We start from the raw sequence: 23,298 nt of genomic DNA, 5'->3' as shown, positions 1-23,298 counted from the left end.
GTTGAAGTAGACAGTGGGCATAAACCAGGACCCGCTCAGGTAGACTGGGATGAATAGAGACTTATTCTTACCTTAGTTATATGTCCTTCACTGCTGGGTGATCATCACGTCTCCTCGGGGAGAGGATGAATGCTCTTTACAGACAATTAAAAAATATCTTTAAAAATATTTTTAAAGGCCTTTCAGAAGAGCAATCTCAAACAATTAATCAAGAAACAGGGACCCAGTGATGTGGCACAGCCAGTTAAGGCGACACCAGCACTCCATACAAGCTCCCTTCAAGCGCTGCAGGCTTCACGTCGGATTTAGCTCCCTGCTAATGTGCCTGAGACAAGGTCTGAGTGATTGGGTCCGTGCACCCACACCTGGCACAACCACTACTGTTGTAGCCATTTAGGGAGTTAATTAGGAGACGAAAGCTTGCTTGCTTTTTTCTCTCTTCCTCCTCCCTCCACCCACCCCCACCTCTCCTTCTTTCTCTCTTTGCAATTCTGTCTTTCAAAAATGGAACACTTACAGTGCTTTTAAGGGCCTGGCACCGTGGCCTAGCAGCCAAAGTCCTCACCTTGCATGCACCAGGATCACCATATGAGCATTGGTTCATGTCCCGGTGGCCCCACTCCCCATCCAGCTCCCTGTTTGTGGCCTGGGAAAGCAGTAAAGGACAGCCCAAAGCCTTGGGACCCTGCACCCATGTGGGAGACCTGAAAGAGGCTTCAGGCTCCTGGCTTTGGATCGGTGACGCTCCGACCATTGCGGTCACTTGCAGAGGGAATCAACAGATGGATGAAAGATCTTCCTGTCTGTCTCTCTTCCTCTCTGTATATCTGACTTTCCAACAAAAGTAAAATAAAAATTTTTAAAGCTTTTAAAAGAAAAAAGCAAACAAAATAATCTTCCAAAGACAGAAAAAAAAAAGCTTTACATGATGTTGGCCTGCTCATTTTCTCAAAAAAAAAAAAAATTGTGCTCAGTTCAAGGTTAGTAGAAAAACAAAACTTCTGCAGCAGCTGATAAGACATCTGTGCTTCAAAAATGACTGACAGGTGCCTCCAGAAGAAGCAATCAAAAGTCATTAACGATCAAAATCATGACAATTAAATACAAGAATCTATTGGGTTCTTATCCAAATTGCAATGAAAGATTCTCAACGCCCTCTTTCTCAAAGAGAGGAGCATCTACTTGACTTTCCAAGTTCACTGACTGCATTTTGCTACTGGAATTCTGAATGATCTACAAAAAAAAAAAAAAAAGATAAGCAAAAGATGTTAATTGAAAAAAGCTGGATCCCTCAACATCTTTCAAAAGCCCATTCTTTCCTTGTTGCAGAGTTTCCTTCAGACTGCTTTTGTAACTAAGAAAGTATATTCTGGGAACATTTGGCATTTTAAAAGTTCAGAGTGGAAAGCCCAGTTTCTATAAATAAATCCACAATGAAGTACTAAAAGATTTATTTCTGATTTCTTATTTCACAAACTAGGGAACTAGGCGTAAAGATATTGGGTCATAAAATGCTTTAAAAGTAGATTACTAGAAACTAATAGAACACGTTATTATCTATTGAGCCAATGATGGGTCAAATGGCATTTTGAATTCTTGTGGAGAATATGAATATGACCTTCATGTATACCATTTAGAGAAAGCAATTTTATTTACATTTTTAAGTCCACATAAAGGTGAAAGATGATACTGCTACAAAATGGAACATTTAATTTTTTGCCCCAAGGCATAACTAAGCTTTCCCAAGGTCAAACGTAGTACAAGGCTGAAATGAAGCCAGCCTCTAGTCCTCATCTTCTGCCAGAGGACTCGCACTTTGGGCTGGAATACCTTAGCTGTACTTGTATACTTCAGAAAGAGAAAAATTCCTTGATTCAACGTAAACTGACTTCACACACTATTTTGTGGTCATTTTTCTATTCTATTTTTAAACATTCAGAATTCAATAGACATCTAGAATGTTTGGGACTATTTTGACAATAAGGTATTAAGTTAAGCAGATTATCTTAAAGTATCTTACTTTGTATCATTGTTCAAAGGTTTCATTTTTAGAAGCCTGCAGGTTTGGACACCTCCCGTTTATATCTCATAAGTTAGCAGCAAGACAGAACTGATGAGAAAAAATGCCAGAGAAATTGGTGTGTATGTTGTATACGTGTGATTATCTCTTGCTCTCCCAGCCCTCTCCTGCTCAGACATGGCAAATAATTCAAAACACATGTGTGTGATTTGTCGGGAAAGACACAGCGGCTATGGATCATTTTAAATTCTGCCACAGATGACGGTAAGACTGTGCTTTATGCCCCGGTCTCACTTACTACTTTACCCTGAGGCCCAAAGATCATTTTTCATGTTGGCCAGGTCAATACAAGCAGCCTCCTAAAAAGCTTGTGTTCCAGATGCTCTCAGCAGATGCTGGAGTCACGACCATCATCAGACCTAAGCTTGTCAGCCTCAAAAGAGGAGATCATGTAATGGGAGGCTCCTTAAGAACCAAACTACATTTAATAAAACTACTAAATTATAGTAATGCAACAGCCATTTTATGCACACTCCTGTACCCAAGTGAGGTCTTCCCAAGACTGGGGAAAGACAGGCTATTTACTAAAATGGAAAGCAACATAGTGACTTACTTTCGAAAAAAAATCTAAGATTTATTATCCTGTCTCTCCATTATGTATGCACATGCGTATGTATATTTGTGCACGCACACACACACACACACACACACACACACACACACACACACACACAATACGATATAGCAATGAAAAACCCTAGCTCAAAAATAACATAGCCTGGGGCAGGCATTGTGGTGGAGTGGGTTAAGGTGCCATATAAACACAGGCATTTCGGCGCCAGATTGCTTCCAAGCCATTATGCTTTGGCTCCAGCTCCCTGCTAATGCACCTGGGAAAGCAGTGGGAGACAGCCCAAGCTCACGGGTCCCTGCACCCATATGGGAGACTCAGAATAAGCTCCTGGCCCTGCCTTGACCATGGTGACCATCTGGAGATTGAATCAGCAGGTGGAAGACTGATATCTATCTCCCTCTTTCTCTCTCTCCCCCTTCCTCTAAACTCTGCCTTTTAAAAAAAATGATAGAACCTTATTACTTGAACTGAACAATTATACTCTCAATACCCCATCTCTAATGGGATCTTATTAATATACAAGATGGCTATATTAATATTTAATAGTAATGATATTAGTAGGAATTCAATACTTGAAGTGTCTATCATCTCATAAAGCTGTGAACAGAACCACATGGAAAACTCCATAGTGAAGTCTTGAGGTTTTACCTCACTCTGTGTTTAAACAGGAAGGCAGAACACATGATCCTTTGCAGTCATTTCCACACTTTCCCTAAATCCCTACATTTTCATCAAATCCGAGGTACTAGTGTTTGTGCAGGAACTTTTTCATTGGTACCCAGGGAAATGCTCTGAAAGGTCACAGTCTACAGAAGATGCGTGAGCAGTGCATGAGATACTAATTCTATTCCACCAAACTGTTTCATCTGATTTTCCTGGAGGGTTAATGTGTTGCCACAACCAGGTGTTCAGTTACAATGATTTTCAACAGAGAAAAATCATCAATGTTCCTTGACCAAAGGTCTATAAAGGTGAAAACCCAGGATTACACTGTTGACAACTTCTAAAAGAGTTCCACGCATAGAAAGTAATTAAAAGCAAATACAGTGCATAAGTCAATCAATACTTAAAATCAAATCTTAATAGATGCCATAGTGTTTAAAGCACCTGAAATTTAAAAATCCCAAAGATACTCGTTTTAATCAGGCAATCTATTCATTGAGCCTTGTTGATGATTTCTCTCATTCCTATAAACAGCTGGCTAGTGGCTATAAAAACTGCCATTTTCTTCTGGTTTTAATCACAATGGTTACTATCCACATTAAGTACATATGGCGTTCTGGGCAGCATTGGACAAGTGCACAGAAATCAACTAGTAGAAAGAGGAAAACAAGTGATAGAAATAGTTTAGAAAAAGCACTTGTGAGTCATCCCTATAACAGGCGTCCTGGGAAAATATGCAAATCTGCTCCTGAAACCCTTCCCCCCAAAGGGGAAAACGACTGTGCTTTACTCATTCCTAGTTACTATGTACCATTTCCCACGCTCTTTGTAACACATTAATACGTGAACCCTCAATAATAAATTTACTGTGTAATACATATTATTAGACCCGTCTTATATATAAAGAAATTGAGGATTTGAAAATACTGAGTTTACTCAAGTTTGCACAATTTTTAAAAAATGCAAGTTTGCACATTTTTTTAAATGCTATCATTATCTTTTCCCTTTTTCTCTTATGACTCGTTTTAAATGCTGCTTGCTTGAAATTGAGAGAGAGAGAGAGATAAAGAGAGAGAGAGGAGAGATGATTCTGGGCAACTACAATGGAGTTTTTCACCTCCCTTTTGTAGCCAGTCTCCTTTGGAATCAAAACTACTTCTTCCTCCTCATCCTTCTAACACTGACACTTGATCAGGTCCCGTAATGTCACCCTCCTGGGTGGAAATTTGGTGATGGTCTTTGGGAGAATATCAGCCATTTTGGGGCATACAAATTTTCCCTTAAAGTCTCTTTTTTTACGATTTATTCAGGAAACTCTTAAAAAAAAGAAAAAGGAAATCCACGAATCTATGCAAATGTATCTGGCTACATATTATTCGGTTGTTCTAATTGTGAAGGGAATTCAATCAGAATGCAAGGCAGGATTAAACATTTGGGACCAAATCATTCACGTTTCATGCTTCCTCATCTCAAAATACTTATTTTAAGCAATGCAAATCCAAAGTTGTTAGCTCGGTTCACATAAATCAATACCCGAACTGCATCAGTTTGAGAATGACTTGAGATTACAGCCGCCTCTCTGGGGCTACTGCTCATAACGTACCTTGTTAAACCAAAAGAAAGGAGGTGGAATAATGCAACATGAGGTGTCCGGCATTCAACTACAGAATTCTTAGGAAACTGGCAAAGATTCCGCTACGTTCTGCAACATCTCCAATTAAACTTAACACCAAGATCAGAGAAACAATACACTAGCTGTGCATAAGCTGTGGTTTGCATCTTTCCATGCAATTCCATAAAATAAATTACAGTGCCACAGTGCAAGAACCGTTCACAAGTAACTGGAAAAGATAATTGAGTACAAATACTTTTTTCAATTTCAGGTATCATACGGGCAGTCCTTTACCAATAGCACAGCTGCTTTAGCAGCACATCACAATATATTATTCTGTAAACAGGTTTTAAAATCAAACATTATGTTAATTACGCCATTATCACTGACAATATAATGGGTCTCATACATACCCAGAACACACACTTTTGTTTTCATTCAGATACTAGGCAGCAGCTACAATGTTTACCACCAATTTGTAAGTCAAAGAATTGTCTCTAACTTACAGGAGATGTTGGCACAACACTGTAGCTTTTTTCCACCACAGCAAAGGGATAAATGCTGTGACTATCCTACTTATACTCAGAGTGAGAAGGGGAGGAGAACTGCTTCTGTTAATGTCACCGTGAGTTTTGAACATGTGTAATCCTCAAGTGAATAAGCTCAGCTGTTTTTAAAATCATTCCTACAATGAAAATGCACAGTAAGGAAAAAAAGAAGCTTGCAGTAAGCTAATGACATTTCCTGTAAATGCTTAAAGCAAGTAACAGAATAAATGAGAGGATTTACTTTTTAATTTGTCTGGAGAAAGGAAGGAATGGGAATGTCAAACTTTTCTGGATTTTGCCTACGGAAAACATAAGAGATTTGTTTTCATGAAGTGTGATGCTTAAATTAAAACATACCCATCCAGTTATTTTTAAAATATACAAAATAGCACATAATCTACAACCTTGAAAATACAGTGTAAAACAAAATGATGAAACAATGCTGTAGAGAGCTTTACTCCTTCTCATTTGTGACTTCAGAGTGGCCTATATGTCTCTATGTAACCTGACAGGTCAAAAAAACAAATGCATCTCTCCTAAAACTGTGATTTTGCACTTAGATATTACCTTGAAATGAATCTTCGCAGTCAGTTGCAATACAAATCAAGCACATAAAAGAAGGGGCAGTCTTATGATTAGCACATCAGTGCACAAACATGGACAATAAATTTCTATCACATTGTCAAACTCACTCAAAACAATCAAACATTTTCACTGAACCATTTGTAACTATTGATTGCACACCAAACTTGACTCTTTCTAGTTTAAATGCATGCAATATTTTACAAGAGCCTCACAAGTAAGAGACCGTGGATGTAAAGCAGTCCATTAATTTTATATAAGCAGTTTTATATACCTGTGGGTCTCTAATAACATCCAGCTACAAAGTTACAAAGAGCAATCACTTCTAAAGTTCAGTTAGAGTGTGTGTGTGTATATATATCCATATATATATACTCTCTCTATATATTTTTTATATATTTCATATATTTTATATATATACTCCATATATATGGATACAGATTGATACAGATATGTATAGAGATATCCAAGACATTATGACAGTATATTCTACCACAATTGCTTTCAGTCTATATCTGAAAACTCTAAGCAGGGTGAATAGTTCAGTGTCAGAAATCAGATTTCCTTTGAGAAAATGGGTAAGTGTCAAATCCAAGTTGGAATTTCAAATCCAGGAACTTAGGAATACATAAGAATGTTCCAGGACCAGCGCAATAGCAGAGTGGTTAAAGTCCTTGCCTTGAACGCACCAGGATCCCATCTGAGTGCCGGTTCTAATCCCGGTGGCCCCACTTCCCACCCAGCTCCCTGCCTGTGGCCTGGGAAAGCAGTTGAGTACCGCCCAAAGTCTTGGGACCCTGCACCCATGTGGGAGACATGGAAGAAGCTCCTTGCTCCTGTCTTCGGATTGGCTCAGCTCCAGCCATTGGGGCCTTGGGAAGTGAACCATCTGATGGAAGATCTGCTTCTCCTCCTCTGTATACCCAATAAAAATAAATAAATCTTTAAAAAAAAGAATGTTCCACAATAATTTTCCGTGGAATCCCTCAAAGAGGTAGTTACATAAACGCATCCCAGGCCTGGCTCTGCTCTGTATGTACTTGTTTAACCTATTCCTTTCCATTTCATTTCTCCTTTCAGTGTATGATCTTGAATTTCAATAAAATCCTTGCCAATTTGCACTGTGGTAACTTTGTGTTGTCTTTGGAAGGCCCTGTTACTCTATGTGTGAATTTATGCATTGCAATGGCTTACAGGCAGAAATGGGTAGAAAGTGTTGGATCCTACAACTGTTTCTAACCAGCTCTTTCCATGCAGCTTCCTCCATCATACTGTCCTAGCCCACAGCGTTCTCCTCCCACAAGTGGCTAGTCTGACCTTCTGTTCCTCTGAGTTAGAATGAGCTAATAAACATCCTTTTCACTTGATTGAAATCTCCTTGAAATCTCCTTGAAACAAGCAGGACTGTGGAATCTGACCTCACAGAGACAGACCCCCTAGACATCAAAAAAGTAAATTAAAGGGGCATTTCTGTTAATATCAAAACAGGCTTATTACTTCAACATAAGCACTTCCTTATTTTTTCCTTTCTCAGCACGCAATGTAAATATAAATAAAAGGGTGCTCTACTGGATGTATCTTACACATATTTCACAGAGTTGAATTACAAAGCCTCTAATAGGGAAGATGGTAAGAGGAAATGATGTCAGTAGATTATGCAGTTGCCTGGCTGTCTCTGGAACAAAGACACCCAGGAAACCACCATACAACATGAAAGGTTGCATTCACAAGAAAAAACTCAATGACAGGAGGGGGAGAAGGGAGGATTAGTAGTATTCGTTTCATAGCCGGAAGCCCACAATTTTTAATTTTGTTTTCATTAGTGCTATTATAATTGTATGTTATAATTATTTTACTGCAACAGAGGATTCCTTTTTTTGTGTGTTTTGTTTTTTTAAGAGCCACATCCTGCCTTTCCTGCAGCAATGGCTCAACTGTGACGCAAGAGGAACTCTTTCTGGGAGGAGCAAGTCAGCCCTAGGAGGCATGACCCTGTGGAAAACTGTCAAAGCACCAGCACAGTCACAAGTTTCAACTCAGACGTTTCTTAGCCGGTACTTGAGCCAGCTATTCAAAGTGAGTGCACGCTGCAGCTGGGAGGAGAAAGGACAGTTAGGAGGGGGACCCTGGGCAGCTCCGTGACCTCTGCAGGGGGGCCCTTGTTTCTAACTGCTAACCCGCCAAGATTTGGCCGCAGTGTAAGGGGACAGACTTTCGCAGAGACATGCAGGCGCGTACTGCCAGGGCCTCAGAGAACATTCGGCAGGCGGTTTTCCTAAACCTTTCCTTTGCTTTCAATTGCTTTCAATTCCGTCCCCCAGCCCTCTTCGCCATGAGATGCAGTTCTTCCAGGGGCTGGTCTTTCTACGAGCCAGTTTCTCCTCTCGGTTGATGGAGAACTACTTGTGGGACGTCGGCTCCTTTAATTCAGCGGGGATGGGCAGCATAGAGCATCCGGAAAGGACCCACTAAAGCAAGAGAAACGAACAAGGCTTCTACCTTCGCCTTTGACATAAAGCAACCCCTAGCGCCAACGCAGGGTACTATCCGATTATTTCGGGATCAAATCCGCTCTGCCGCGGCAGCTGAGGAGCAGCTCCTACTTCAAGTGACCATAGCTGGCCTTGTGGTGCACGGAGAGTCCCCGGGGAGCGCACTCAATAGCGGGTGGGGAGGTGAGGCAGGCAAGGTCGCGGCTGTGTGGGTCAGAGTGCTGGGAGGAACTTAGAGGTTGTTGTTTGCGAAGTAAATAAAGACACTCTCCCGCCCCATCCCGGTCTAATGATGATAGATTCCACGCTGCGTAGGCCTGAAGCCGACGAACCTGAACACAGAAAATAATGAGGCTGCATCCTCATTCGTCTGCATTAAAGGCAAACCAGGCAATTTCGATAGCAAATACATCGATTTCCTTGCTCGGGTCGTGGTTTATCCTGCTGTCCATGAATAATTACTGCTTCTTTAGAAATTCATAATAATTAGGCCTCTGCCAACCCCACCCAACCCCGGAGCGCGCCTGTGGCTATTTCAAGGCGCCTGATGCCGGAGATCATCTGGGTGCCTCCAGTCTTGCTCCCTTAGATGGGAGATGAGGCACGGGTCATTTCTGCCCAATCCCGTGCCTCAGTTTCCTTGTGTGTCCAATAAAGCTTCCACTTGCAGCTCTACATTATAAAATGCCATGCCCTGTTGTGGGCAGGAGGGATCGGTTAATGAGCTGGGGCAGAGGGGAGGAGGGGATACCGGGAGGGAATCAGTTTCCTTCCCACAGCTGAACTCTGCGGGGATCACGTGACGCCGCAACCACGGAGGGGGCGGGGGTGCGCACCCGAGGTTCTGACCGCAGGACACAACTGGGGACCTGGCAAAAGCAGCTAGGTATTCCTGACTGTGAGGGCGAGCAGGTCGTTCCCACCAGGACCTGACCACAGCGCAAAGTCCACTCTAAGATACTGGGAGAGCCCCGGCGCAGCAGCAGGCCCAGGGCGCACAGAGCTGGCCATGGTGCTGAAGAATCCCTCTCCCGGCCTCGGCTGCCACGCCGCCCGCCCGTGCCCTTCTCTTATCTGGGCGTCCGTGGTCTCTTCCAGAACTGCCGCAGTCCATTCCGCTGTCCCCGGAGCGCCGAAGCTCATTCCCGTCGATACAACTTTCCACAAAGTAACGCTTTAGTTGGTGCGGCTTGAGGCCCGGACGTACGAGGTCTACGCCTGTGTCTTCCTAAATCTGTCGGGATTGCTCAGAATCACCGAAAGGTAAAAGCAGACTAGACGCGCTGCTGCGGAGGCAGTGACAACTGGGACGGGAAAACTTGCCCCGGCTGGAACACCACGCTTCTGGCAGAGGACTGAGTTTCCGAGTCGAGAGAAAGAAGTCTACGTCGAAGCAAGTTCCCGGCTTCTTCCCACAGAAAATGTCTTGAAATGGCCTTTCAGCTCAATTGGTTGCGAGGGGATCAAGACACCGGGCCAGGAGGCCTGAGGGAGACGCCTTCTCCCAGTGGTAGTGGGGATCGCCTGCCTTCGGTGCGCCCTCGGGCCACCGCCGCTCGGACCCTTCCCGTCAGAATCCATTAGGGCGGCTCGGGTGACCGGAGAGGAAGGCAGGTTCAGCCAGGACGCGCACAGCCCCCAGCGAGCCAGTTTCTAAGGAAACACTCGGCTTTCCTAAGCTGCAATTTGTCATATTGTGGGAGAGAGAAGCAATACAAGAAAAGGCTCCCGGTTCTCCATTCTCATGCAGATGAGGCGATGCGCTCTGGCAGCGGCCTGTGCACTGCAGCCCCCCCTCCGGATCGGATTTCCGGCTTGTGCGCGTAAAACACGTTCATTAACTTAAAGGAAGGAGCCCAGAGAAGCTTTCCTCTAGCCGCGGCCGGAAAGGCACCTGCTGCTCTGTCGCAGCTCCTGGGACCCCCAGGGCAAGCACCCAGCCCAATGCCCCTGCTCTATCATTCCGCCATTCCGAGCCCCGGCCAGACGGGCAGTCCAAGGAGCTTTCCATAAGAAAGGGCACCGGAGCTTGGGAATTCTCCCAGCCCCACCCCCCCCCCACACACAGCCGTCTTAGTAGTAAATATACTAGGGAAAGCTGTTTACAAAGGAGGTAATTAGGTTTTCAGCCCGCAGCAAAGAAGCGGCGCCTCGGCAGAAGTTTAAACAACAGCCAGCAACCCACGGGGGCGGACAGCAAACTTGGAAAATGAGCACACGCGCTCTCGCACGCACGCGGGGGCCTGGAGAAACCGCCAATATATATCATCTCAATAAAAAGCCGCTCCTGGAAGGCCTGCATAGTAATTGAGACGGGCGAGCTTTTCTGATCTAAGTTGGCATTTCCTCATCTCGAGCTGACAGAGCCAACTCAGGAAATTGCTGGTAATATTCATCTGGGGAGCACTTTCATTAAACGTAATTCATTCGACTTTCACAATAAATTGAGTGACATCCTTATAGCGGAACCTTTTTATCCTTGATTAAGTGCTTGCCAAGCTTTGGTTTCCCACTTTATCGTCACATTCCTTCAAGCGGAGTCGTCAACATGCCAATCGGAGGCAGAAAAATGCGCGCGCGCTGTTTACCAAGCTCCGGGAGGGGCGAGTGCTGACTCGGAGAGAAAGAGCTCCTCGGGAACTCGACTAGCGGATAAATCAAGACCGCAACTTCTGCAAACAGGCTGCGGGACCTAACGGTGAAGTGGCCGAAGCTGAGCAAGGCGGGGGCGCAGACTCGCCCGGCGACCTTCTGCGCCTCCGAAGCCGCTGCGCTTGCTGGGCGGTCCAACTCGCCCGCCTCCTCCTAATTAAAATGCCCAGGGTTGTTGACAGTCTGAAAATGAGACCCGACATCCCTAAGGGATGTGGCTTCTCCGAGGGAAACTTTGATGGCTGGAAACAAAGCTAGGACCGACCTTCTTTCCTTCCTTCCTTCCTTCCTTTCTTAGAGAAAAAAAAAAGAGGAAGAAGAATGCCTGTGTCCTAAGTTGGAGCAGGCCAGCTATCGGGCATTCATTGACTCGCTTCCTGGGCCTGGGAGGGCAGAAGCAGTGTCATTGCGATTCCCGGAATGCCCCGCGTGACCTGATATCAATGCCTCTGGAATTGAATTCATTGGGGGCTCTTCAGACCACGAGATTCCACAGGAAAGCGCCTCAGTATTTCAGGACTGGAGTCGCTCTGCCCTTCTCCCCTACTGCTCCCCGACTCCACCCCAACCCTATAAAATCAAGGGAGCCCAAGAAAGAAAATTGCTTATTTGAAAAAGCAATATCCAAATGCTTTCATCTCCCAAATGCCCTTTAGAAAATATTGTCGACAGCGGTTATTACTAGGACAATGCTGTCAATTTCTACAGTCTGCGGGAAAATCTTTCCTCAGAAAAGGAGGACACTGGGCACCCATCTAAAAAAAAATAGAATAAAATAAAGCCAACCAATCTCCCTACCACCCGACAGATTTTTTTTCACCCAGACAACATTTTCATTAAGGGGAAAATAGCAGTCAACAATTCAAAGCCAACTAGAAATCAACTTCACACAAAGAAGAGTCACGCATTTAATGGCTTTCCAGGAAAAATACCTCTGACAGAGTTGGAGCAGTTCTGCTTCTCTTCCAATACTGAAACTAGTTCCCTGCTATCACTAGAAGGCCCAAGGCTGGGATAATCTGTATGGAAAACCAGGAACAAAAGCCAAGTTCTCTGGCCCCCTTCCCCTAGAACCCTGGGGACTGATGAGTTAGTCTCTGGGTGCTACTTGAAGCATCAGCCCTTTCAAAAACCTGGATCTAATCCTGCATCCGGAAGGCCAGCCAGAAGGGTCAGGCAGACTGGGTAAGATTAATCCTGCATCTGGAAGGCTGGGCAGAAGGGTCAGGAACTTTTAGTACCTCCTCAACAAAACAAAAACACTTATACTGAGACTCACAGTGAGACAGTGAATTTATTTTACTTAATTTTATTTGCAGAATAAGTTCGACTTGCACTTTCCAGTGAGCAGCTAATTCAGTGTTCAATGTTCAGTGTTGGCCCCCAGCTTCCATGACCCTTACCAGCCCTAATCCTGAGCGGCCTTTACCCAGATTGTCTAGTTTGTAAAGGTTCTGAGTTAGTGGTTCTCAAGATAGATCACCCATTTTTTTTTAATCTAAACCATCAGTATAGAATTCACATGCTATGGACATCCTCAATGAAAGGGGATAGGCAGTTCACAACATTCCTGAATACTGTGGTACAACAGACAGAAAGGATATTCAGTTCTTGCCCATTCTTTTGGTCTAAAGGACAACCAGACTATTGGCAATTTTCATTCCAATTAAAACCGACGGCAACTTTTCTCCTTCGAGTAGTGCTGCAGATGTCTGGTCACAATGATATCATGCAATGCCTCGTCAGAGTCTCGGACTCGATTTCTGAGTGACTTTTGCATTGTCATGCCCAGGAAGTACTCCTCAGATCTGAGTCTCAGATCTCTGAGAATTATCACAAGAGAGCCTTCAAACAGAGCACATTTTCTCCCTGTGTGGTCTGTTTCCTCGGATTCACTGAGAAGGACTCAATTTAGTGCACTCATTCTTTAGAGGAAGAAATCATATTTTCCTAGTTTACCAAGAGAGAGCTTCAATCCGATTCAAAGATATTACATCATGCTGAAGGTATCTTGGAATCAATCCAGAAGTGACAGGAGAATGAAGCTTGCCAGACTTTGCAAAATCTTAACAAGCATTGTTCAGCCATAGATTCCTCTCCAACTTAGACACTAAAGTCTGTAACACACAACATTCAGTGGACTGAAATTTTCCCCTTACCCTGGTATGCAAAAGCCTCTCCCTATATATTTACAGCTGGATCTTGCCCTGAGGTGATTTTTGATATTTTAGCTAATCTGTTTCAGGAATAACTTCAAAAAACATAATTTTAATTAGCTCTTCATTAAAGTGTTAAAAACGAGCTTCTATTTTAAACTAAGGTGGATTCATTTCTACATACAGAGAAGCCTTAACCTTTGATCCCACATTCAAAGCGCTCTGGGCCAAGGACCAAGTGCTGAGAAGCTTCACGCCAACAGATAACTGGTATAATCTAGAGCACTGATTTATCACACAGAGGTTTTTTTTTTTTTATCATTAAAAACTATTCCAAAAGGTGGATGGGCTCAAGACATTTTTTTTCTATAAGCAGAAGCCTAAGCTTCTCCTTGGGAAACCTAACTGGGATTCCACATGTTTTAAGGGAAAAAGAAGACTAAAGACATCAGCTGGGAGACAATGTCATGTTTCAGTCACATAACCGGTGTTTGGCTCACCAAGACAGTCATTCATGAAAGTCCTCCTTCCTATGTCAGTGTATGAGGAACACAGACAATATTGATTTTGCCACCTTTGCCTTTCTAAAATTAACTCGAAGCAGCTCCTGGCAACCTGTGTGCATCTACAGAAGGCTCTTCGCAAAGGGGTGCAGTGACAAATGAATGTTCAATTCAGTTCGCTGTGTCTCAAGTCTAAGGCAAAGGAGAGAAAACTGGGTTTCTTGATCTGTTCATCACCCAGGAGTTTTAATCAAGGAATGCACCTGCTCACAAACCAGCCTGGAAGTGACTGCCTAACTCACCCTTATAAATTCATTTCCAAGGTAAAAGTCAGTTCCCTGCTTCTGCAAGAAAACAGCTCCAAATAGTGCTGGCAAATGACCCGGGGATTGCAATCCCTGGAAATACCACCTTGGGGCGCGGCCATCAGCCTTTTGTTTGGGGGTTCTGTGCCTTCTAATCCCCAGGACACAAAAACAAGTTTAGATTGGAAAGGAAAGAATGGACTTCTAAATCGCCATCTCTATTTTATTGTCAACAGTTTGCGTTGTTTTGAGTGAAATTGGAAAAATTGTCTCCTTTCTCTGTATTGCCAAAAGGCATTCAGGTAATGAAGTCTGTAACTAAACGGTAATTGAATCAGCATAATTTGCACACTGAATGGTTTTCAAATGCTCCCAGTTTACAATTAAAGGAGAATTAATGCGCTTGTTGTTGAGAAAGCAGCGCATTAGAATAAATCCAGCACTGTTGTTGTAACGAGTGGAGAGCGGTTTAACTGCCAACAAACACATTTAAAATTTAACACAACGTATTGATTTCACTTCTGCTTTTGATAGATTATTTTCCAGACTATCGAAATACTTGCTCCAAGCAATAAACTGCACCACAGCCACGATCCCTTGCCGTGTTTGTGAGCACGGCCCAAGGACAGAACAGTCCTGAGGTACAGGCCATGCCTAAAAGCGTGCAGAGGAGAAGGGCAGGCAGGTGGGGACAGCAAGGAAATCAGTAATATTCTTGCTCTGTCGCTGTCCCCCTCGCCTCCCCATGACCTATTAATATACATCTGCATTTCCTCTAACCAAACTTTCTGTCCTCGGCTTGGGGCTGTCAATGTCAGCGTGCTTACTGGACACAGGTAGGGGCCAGAGATTGAAATGGGAGCTGGGAAGGTCGCTCTCTGCATTCCGCGTGCGTTCCAACCCGGGAAGGCACAGACTTCGGTGACGGTCAGAAAGGCTGTTCTTTTCATTGGCTGCCCCGGCTTTCACCTGTTTACCCCAAGGTGTCCTGTAGGCGAGGACACTGATGCGCAGCGCCCTCTGGCGTCCCCAGCTGCTACAGTCAGAAGATAAAGGTGCAAAGACAGGGTTGAAGCTGAACCCACTTGAATATCTGTATTTGTATGCGTGCACGCACACACACACACACAATTCATACAACTCGCAGCAATGCAGTCACATGCATCATAGCAACGGCTGAGAAACGTTACGAATTGCAAAGTTAGAAACCGTGTCGCTCGCAGGCCTGTGGCTTCTCAAGTTCTGGGGGTGAGGGACGCCAGCATCACTCCCAATCCCGGTTCAGGCCCTCCAAAGTGTTCAGGCCGCTCTGGTGCTCCTCGTCCCTGCTTAGAACCCTCTGAGCCCTGAGTGTTCTCCCAGCCCGGGATGGTGGCTACTCTGAACACAACTTGAGCAGCAGGATTTGAGTGTCCCTGGTCCTCCCCGGGAGCCAAACCGGAGCAACCGCACATGCTCCCTGGGCTCGGCGTAGTGCCCACAGCCCCCAGTTCATCACAACAAAGCTTTTGTTGGTTCCAACGGCCTGAGAAGTCCCCACTCCAGAGCTCCTGCTCCAGCAGCAGCCCGGCCCCGGCTTTATTTAGGAATTCTCTCCTACTTAACCAGGCCGGGCAATACCTCCTTCCCTAGGGGCACTTTGGTAGAGCGGTCGGGAGATAAGGGAGGGGTGGGACATTGTGGATGAAGTACCTAACTATCTCGTTGCCCGCCGTGCCCCTAACAGTTAAACTTAGGCTGCCTGAACCCTTCCGAGAAAGTTGTCTGCGCTCCTCTACTCGCTAAGTCTCCAAGCCAGGGGAGTGGTTACCTAGACTCACTTTCAAAGTCGCAGACCCCGGCAGACTCGTGCCTCGTACTTTCCAGCCTCGACATCCATTTCCTTTCATTTAAACTCGGCGGAGAAACTGCTCGGAGTTCCGTGTCTTACAAGCTTTCTCTCCTTTCTCTCTGCTCTTTCGCCCGAATAGCATTCCGTCCCATCACCTCCGTGGTGTCTGAGTGCCTAGGGCACCTGAGCCACTGCACAGAATCACGCGCAGGACGGGGGGAACTGGAGCAGGAAATGGGGAACCCCGGAAAATCCCGCAGGGATCTGGAAACCAGCTTGCCAAAGTTGCTTCAAAGCAGTCGCCAAGAACGCAGCTGCTGTCGCTGAAGCCGCGGCTCAGCCTCCTCCCGCGCACCCAGGTGCCTCGCCCCTGGGCCGGAGCTGGGTGGCAAAGGCGCCCCACACGCAGTGACTTACCAAGTACACGGTGGGCTGCAGGAGGAGAAGCACGTACCAGCACGCAGCCTGCATCCTCCCGCGTCTCAAACTTCCTTGGCGGTGCCTTCTCTGAGTCTTTGTTCCTTCAAAAACATAGATCCACCTGACATCCACTTCACAGAGCAAGGAGCCCTGTCAGCAGCCTAGATACAAATGAAATTAGACATTCCATGACCACGCGGGCAAGGTTAGGCTTGGCGATCATGTGGGGGAGAGAGGGTCGTGGCGGGGAGGGAGACGGACTAAGAGAATCGGGTGGGGGTGCGAGAAAACCAGGAAGCGAGTAAATCCAGCGCCTCAAACCAGCGAGAGCGCGGTCTGCAGGCAGCCGCTGGGGCGGGCGAGGGGCTCCGCGCGCCCTGCGCTTCTAGGGTGCGAGTTCCCGGGCGGCAGGGGCCGGAGGCGGCGGGACACACAGCACCGCGTGCACGCAGGCTGGTTCCGAGCCCAGCCGTCTCTGGCAGTTAGACCTGTCCTAGTGTTTGCTGGCCGGGCGGCTAGAACTGAAGGCAGCGGCTGGTTCTCCGCCAGCCCTGGCAGTGCTCACACACGTACACACCAGCAGAGAGAGACAGAAAGAGAGGGAGAGGAGAGGGAAAGAAGGGGGTGGGGAGAAAAGGTAGGTACAACTGACCAGGATTAGGTGCAGGGTATCTCCAGACGCTGGGAGAAGGGGGTGGGGGAAGGAGATGCAATTTGCATACAGGAAAACAGGGCTCAGTTTACCCACTGGAGCCGCTGCACACGCGTGAACAGTCACATCGCTAGCATCACTTTGGCTCCAGCCAAGGGGGCACAGCCAGTTCCTAACTTCTAGAGTAGAAGCCTGCCTAGGGCTGTGAGGATCGTCTCCACCAGACATCCTCCATCCCCTAACCAGAGCCGCCCTCTCCCGCCACCCCGTCTTCGAGCCCACCACCCCAAGGTGTCTCCTTCGGGAACACTGGAGGAGAAGGATACCTACCGCACAGGACAGGGGGCGACGCTGGCGAGCAAAGCACCGCTCTGGGCAGGCTCCATGGAGGAGCTACTGGGGCCTGGCGTCTCCAGTGCCCCGGACATGCCCTCCCTGTCGCTCCGTCTCCATTCTCGGGCGCGGACCGGTCCAGCTGCTTCGTCCAGCCTTGGCGGAGCCGGGGTCCCAGAGCCGGGGTTGGTTCGGGATTGGTTCGCGGGAGCAGAGGCTTGGCACAGTTGGATTTGCGGTGCAGAAAACTTAAGAGGCAAAAGGAGGGGGGAGTGGAGGAGGAAACAGGAAAGGAGAGAAAAGAGAGAGAGGTGAACGCGCCGAGCTGCGGTGCCGGACCGACTGGGATTGCGAGCGCTGAAGCTGGGACCTGGAGCAGCGCAGCGGCCACTGGAGGGTGGTGGGAATGACTTAAGGAAAAGATGCTGGACCGGTCCTAGGGACTTGAACTTGACAGATAAGGCACTGGCCTTTAGGGGGCGGGAGAAGGAAGCGACACAGCAGGCGTGGAGTTTTCCAGGGAGGGAGGGAGGGATGGGGGGAATTTGGAGCAGCACCTCCACCCGCACCGCCAGCGGCCTGGCAGCCACCAGCCTTGAGCCGCGGGTGCTGTCCGAGGTGCTGCCCGGCCTGTTTGGGGGGGGGGGACGCTCTGAGGCGCTCAGGGCTTTGGAGAGCAGTGGCGACGGAGGTGTCTCCACAGGGCCGTGGCTTAGCGCGCCCGCCTTCCTAACACGAGAAATCACACCGGCACGTGGGTGACTGATCCCTCATATACTAATTGATGCCTCGCGTAAACAGATCCTGGTCTCGGTGGCCCAAGACCGCAGGGAGAAGCGCGTCTTACGCCTGGTCTCTGGTGGTCATAGCACCCCCTCCCCAGGGGGCGTAGGGAAGACAGCGCCGAGCTATCCAAGCGCCCGCACCGTGGAGGTGCGCAGGGCGGGGACCCGCACGGGCGCACTGGCTTCGCTCCCTGACGCGGGACGCCGCCGACCTGTGGCTGCGCGGCGGGAGGCGAGGGTGCTGCAGACCGCCAGCCATTCCGCGCGCCACCGCCTGGAGGACTGTGCGACCTTGGGCTCCGGACTCCTCTCAGCCCGCTGGGTCGAGCGGGCGAGAGGGGGGAGGCGAGGGATGCTCCAAGCTGTGGCCACCTCCTCTGATACCTACACCTACAACGCAACCAGCCTCGCAGCCTAGTGTGTCTTTTACAGTCCTTGGTGTCTCTCAACCTCCCCCATACAAATAGATATCTCTCAGTATCTCTACCAGCAGCCTATCCATCCACACATCATCTACCTACATGCGTATGGGTCATCTCCTAACCTATGTCTCCGTTTTTGTGATCCATGCATTTGACTCTCAGCATCTTTCTCCTAACCTCTGTCTCTCTAAGTGTTTCTCTGAATACTCCGGTCAGTCTCCGGGTTTCTGTCTCTACTCCAACCCCGCCACCTCCCTTCATGTCCGTCTGTTCTTTCCTTCTTCCCTTTGACTCTGCAGCACACAGCCATCAGTCCAGCTCAACAATATCCAGTGAGACCCAATGTCAGCTCATTCCGCTTAGGGTGAGGCTGTCAGAGCCCACAGGAAGTGGCCCAAGTCAGACCGCGAGTTCCCGTGTGTGTGAAAGCATTTCTCATCCTCCAGGCAATGGGTGACTTCTGTAAGTCTACCTCTCACAAAAGCCCAGCCTGTGTACACACTGCACGGTGGCATTTTGATATTCATGTGTAAGAATTCAGTTTAAAATTCATCACAGAACTCAAGTTGCTACCATGAAAAAAAAAATCATGATTTTTTTTTCCTGTTTTCTGTGCATTTGGGGCTGACCTCTCCTGGAGCCTTTGTATTGGGTACCTCAGGCTCTGCAAGTGCCACCCCAGTCAACCTGGGCCCTGACACGGTGTAGCTCTGGACAGCAGGTCGCAGGGTGTCCACAAGCAGGATCCCTTTGGTGGGGAGCGGGGCACAAACAGAAATACAGGCCAGAGTAGCCCCACTGTCACCTTTACCTGACATCAGATCTCCAAAAGTCTCCAAACCAGACCCCCACCTAAGGTATAACTGCCATACTGAGAGGCCTGGTCTCTGCCTTATAGCAAAAAAAAAAAAAAAAAATCACTCCTTAAAAAGTCCCCTGGTCTAAGCTCAAGGAACTCTACAAATCCACTTTAGGAAAAATACACATGGACCTGCAGCATAGTTGCAAGGCTGTGACTTCCATGTTCACTCACCAGGCTTTTGTGTTCTTACAAAATCTAATAAAGAGAATTTGACCTCTTTTGGTAAAAATGTATGAGGATGACCGGTCAATGTAAGGGAAGGAAAGTTATACATTCTTCTACCCTCCCGGATTCATGCAACCTTCCTACAAGCACACCCCACCTGCATGTGCGCCCTGGGCCCTCCCAGAGTCAGGGCTGGAGTGCTCTATTCAGAAGTCTAAGTACATTTGCTGCCAGAGCTGAACTTCTGTCTGACCTTTGGGAAAATGAGAATCTGGCCAGCTTTGGGATATGTCAAGTTCTTTTCTAAACCTTACTTCAAAAAACATTCTGCTTCTAGTGCCATTTAGCCTTAATTTTTTTTTTTCTCGTGTGAAATAGAAAGATGATCAGGGACCTTGAAATCTCAGGCTGAATGGGACTGATTATTTAAGAAAAGCACCACAGGTACTCAGTAATGGGAAGTGGGTCTGACACTGTGTCACACAGGATGCCAAAGAGCTTTTTATGTTAATGACCCAGACCTTCTGGCAAGACATTGAACACCCACTGGATCCTAGCAGACCCTTGGACTGGGATATAAAGTAGCAGTGCTCTGCCATCTTTTAGATCAGCACAGGAATGTTCATTTTTTATGTCAATCAGAAAAACAAAACAGACAGCCAACTAGAAACACTGGGAAACTTATTGTTTCTGCTAAACTTCTCCAATTTTAATGATGTAACATTACTGGGGAAAGGGGCAAGGATGGCCCATTTACCTGCTCTTCAATGAATGATCTGCTGTAAAAAGAACTCTGCAATAAAAGCATCACTCTCGCACATTCTGTATAAAGTAGTCCTCCATGTGCAATGCACTCATGGAATACAGAACATCAGCAATTGGCTGCACCGAGATAGAACAAAAGTGCGATTTTCCATGAGGTGTAGAGTACGCTTTCAGACGTTACTCAGGCTGAGAATCCTGTCGAAATCACCCTCTTTCTAAATGTTGGGGGCAATGCAACTTAGTATGCGTACAAAATCCAAGTGAATTATAACCATTGTAAAATGAAACTGTGCCATCTGGTTTTCCCCAGGTATGCCTGGTCCAACCTGAAGTGAATATATAAAGCAACAGTATACATTTATCTCCAGAAACACAAATAAATTCTTAAGGAGTTACAGGAGGCTACATTCAAAAAGAAATAGCAATAGTAAGCAACTTTCATGATCATTAAAACCAGACGAAATTAAAATTAGGATTCGTTTACAATATACTAATACTTTTGTCAAACGTAGTTCTGCTTTGGTTGATTTAGCTTGGTTCATTTGTTTGATTTTCATTGCTTGTTTGCTTTTGGCTGGGGAGCGGGAGGGTTAGAGTTGAAGGTTTGGATTTTCTGGCTGGGGAAAGAGAAAGAGGAGGAAGCAAGCTAGCTCTGAGTGCTGCAAGGCTCCATTCCAAAATGAGCCTGTCTTGAACACGCAAATATCATCAAGTTTTAACAAAAGCCTAAGAGGGGACAAAATTATGATTATGAAGCATTCAGCTATGGTCTTACTTAAGCCTCAGGCCAGACTGAATCTCCTTGTGCATACTATTGCTTTGAACTTATCTTAGAAACCAATTTTTTCCCCATAGTCCCCCAAAACTTAGACGCCTTGTCTTGCCCGTCTTCCCTGATCTCAGTATAACATAATAGTTCCCTGGAATATTTTCCTGGGCAGTGTCTGCAGATTCCCCTGGCCTCAGCTCCATCTTCTACGTGGCAGGAAAATAAAGTGAGATAATTTTTAAATTGACTTCCAGTTAAAAACTAACTTTTATTCTATTTTATGTGAAGTCATTCCTGATTTTCAAGTTCTCCTACTTCATATAAGGCAATTATCTGCTACATTTTGATTTTCAAAGATACAATTAAAAGGCATGTTGTTAGTATCTTTCTAAGATTTTAAATCCAGTATGCTTGTGGGTTAGAGCTGAAGTTTTGTATATTTCTTCCTGCCCCACCCATATAACCTTCTTCTAGGTCAAGGGTTGATTCTATTGGATTTTTTTTTTTAAGATTTATTTTATTTTTATTGGAAAGGCGGATATACAGAGAGGAGAGACAGAGAGGAAGATCTTCCGTCTGATGTTTCACTCCCCAAGTGAGAACAACGGCCGATGCTATGCCAGTCTGAAGCCAGGAGCCTCTTCCAGGTCTCCCACACGGGTGCAGGGTCCCAAAGCTTTGGGCCGTCCTCGACTGCTTTCCCAGGCCACAGGCAGGGAGCTGGATGGGAAGCGGGGCTGCCGGGATTAGAACCGGCGCCCATATGGGATCCCGGGCGTGCAAGGGGAGGACCTTAACCACTGCGCCACTGCGCCAGGCCTGTTATATCATTTTTTCATATAACTTGTTCTGCACATGTTTTAGTACCATTGGTTTATGAGAATCTATATTCAGAGTGGCATCCTTATTGTGCTTATGAACATTTGTTACAAGAGATCCAAACCTCTTTCCACTACTTTTGCAGAATTCCCAAATGTCACTCGGGACAACTAAGGAATCTCCGGCATTTCCACACTCAGGAGTGGAAAGAAGGATCGCTTTCAATGTGATTTCCACCAGCCTAGAAGATTTAGTATTTGAATGTAGTAGAACTTGGTTAATAACTTGAGGCACGTATGCTAAATTGCCATTACACGAATGCTATAACAACAAGATCACTGGACTAGAGAGAGAGAGAAAAGGGGGGATTAAAAAAGGAAGGGGGGGAAATCAAAAGCTTCATGTAGAAACCATTTTCTTTTCTAGAAGTAATTTATATACACACATATTTCATTTCTTCTGTTGGAGAGGACAGAAAGTTCTCAAAGGTAGGGTAGTTTTAATTATGCTCACAAACTTTAAAAAGAAGATGAATACAATAAGAGAAATTAAAGAAAGCCAGTTAAAAGGCAGTTGAATATAAAAGGTGGTAAGATTGGGGTCATTGCCCCAAAATCATAATTAAAATTTTTTTTTAAAGTATTGTGATTAAACAAACCTTTGCATTGTAATCTAATTACAAAAATTCTTCATGGTGGATCCTCCAGAGATCCTTAACTGACAGTTTCCTTAAGCAGAATCACTAAAGACAAAGAACTTGATAACCAATGTTCTGTTCACAATGCAAAGTACAGTATCCGCTTCAGCTGAAAAGAAATGTGGGACTCCAAGCACATAGAAATAAAAAAAAAGTCATGGGGACAAAGGCGACAAGCTCTGTAAATGCATATTTCATCTCCATAATCTAATGTACCTAGATATTTCAAAACACAGGTGTTTTTCCAGCTTTTATCTTGATTTTGCATTATGAAGACAGACTCTAAAGTAAGATATTTTATAGAGACAGAGAATAAAAGGTTGCTTCAACTCAAATATCCTAGGGAAAGAGTTTTGGTTCAGAAACCTTTTAAATAAAAGATATCCATGAACACAACAACTATCTCGGCTCTTCATTTTAAATACCAAATTAATGAAGCCAATTCTTCCAGAATTTTGTCATAATTAACTTGAGGGGTCATACCACAAAAATCATATACTATATTTTCCTGCTTTTTCCATTGCCATTTGTAAAATGCTTTTGATAAAGTGTAAGATGAAAAGATCTAACATCAAATTTTATATAAAATAGATGGTTGTTTCTGCAGTTTT

At 45.8% G+C, this 23,298-nt stretch overlaps 1 protein-coding gene across 1 annotated transcript in view; it reads right to left on the bottom strand.

Moving 5' to 3' along the window:
- The window catches only part of NXPH1 (neurexophilin 1), a 246,766-nt gene extending 229,015 nt beyond the window's left edge, over positions 1-17,751 (bottom strand). The window contains exons 1-2 of the mRNA XM_040964954.1: positions 17,401-17,751; positions 16,416-16,579 (exon numbers count right to left, since the gene is read on the bottom strand). Coding sequence (XP_040820888.1) covers positions 16,416-16,469 — 54 coding nt within the window. The 5' untranslated portion in view covers positions 16,470-16,579; positions 17,401-17,751. The remainder of the gene's footprint in view (positions 1-16,415; positions 16,580-17,400) is intronic.
- Positions 17,752-23,298: the final 5,547 nt, after the last annotated feature.

The sequence above is a fragment of the Ochotona curzoniae genome, unplaced genomic scaffold (genome assembly GCF_017591425.1).
Source record: "Ochotona curzoniae isolate NIBS_2020 unplaced genomic scaffold, NIBS_Ocur_1.0 scaffold_3835, whole genome shotgun sequence".
NCBI lineage: Eukaryota > Metazoa > Chordata > Mammalia > Lagomorpha > Ochotonidae > Ochotona > Ochotona curzoniae.
The sequence above is the reverse complement of the archived record's forward strand: the minus strand, read 5'-3'. Positions and strand labels throughout refer to the sequence as shown.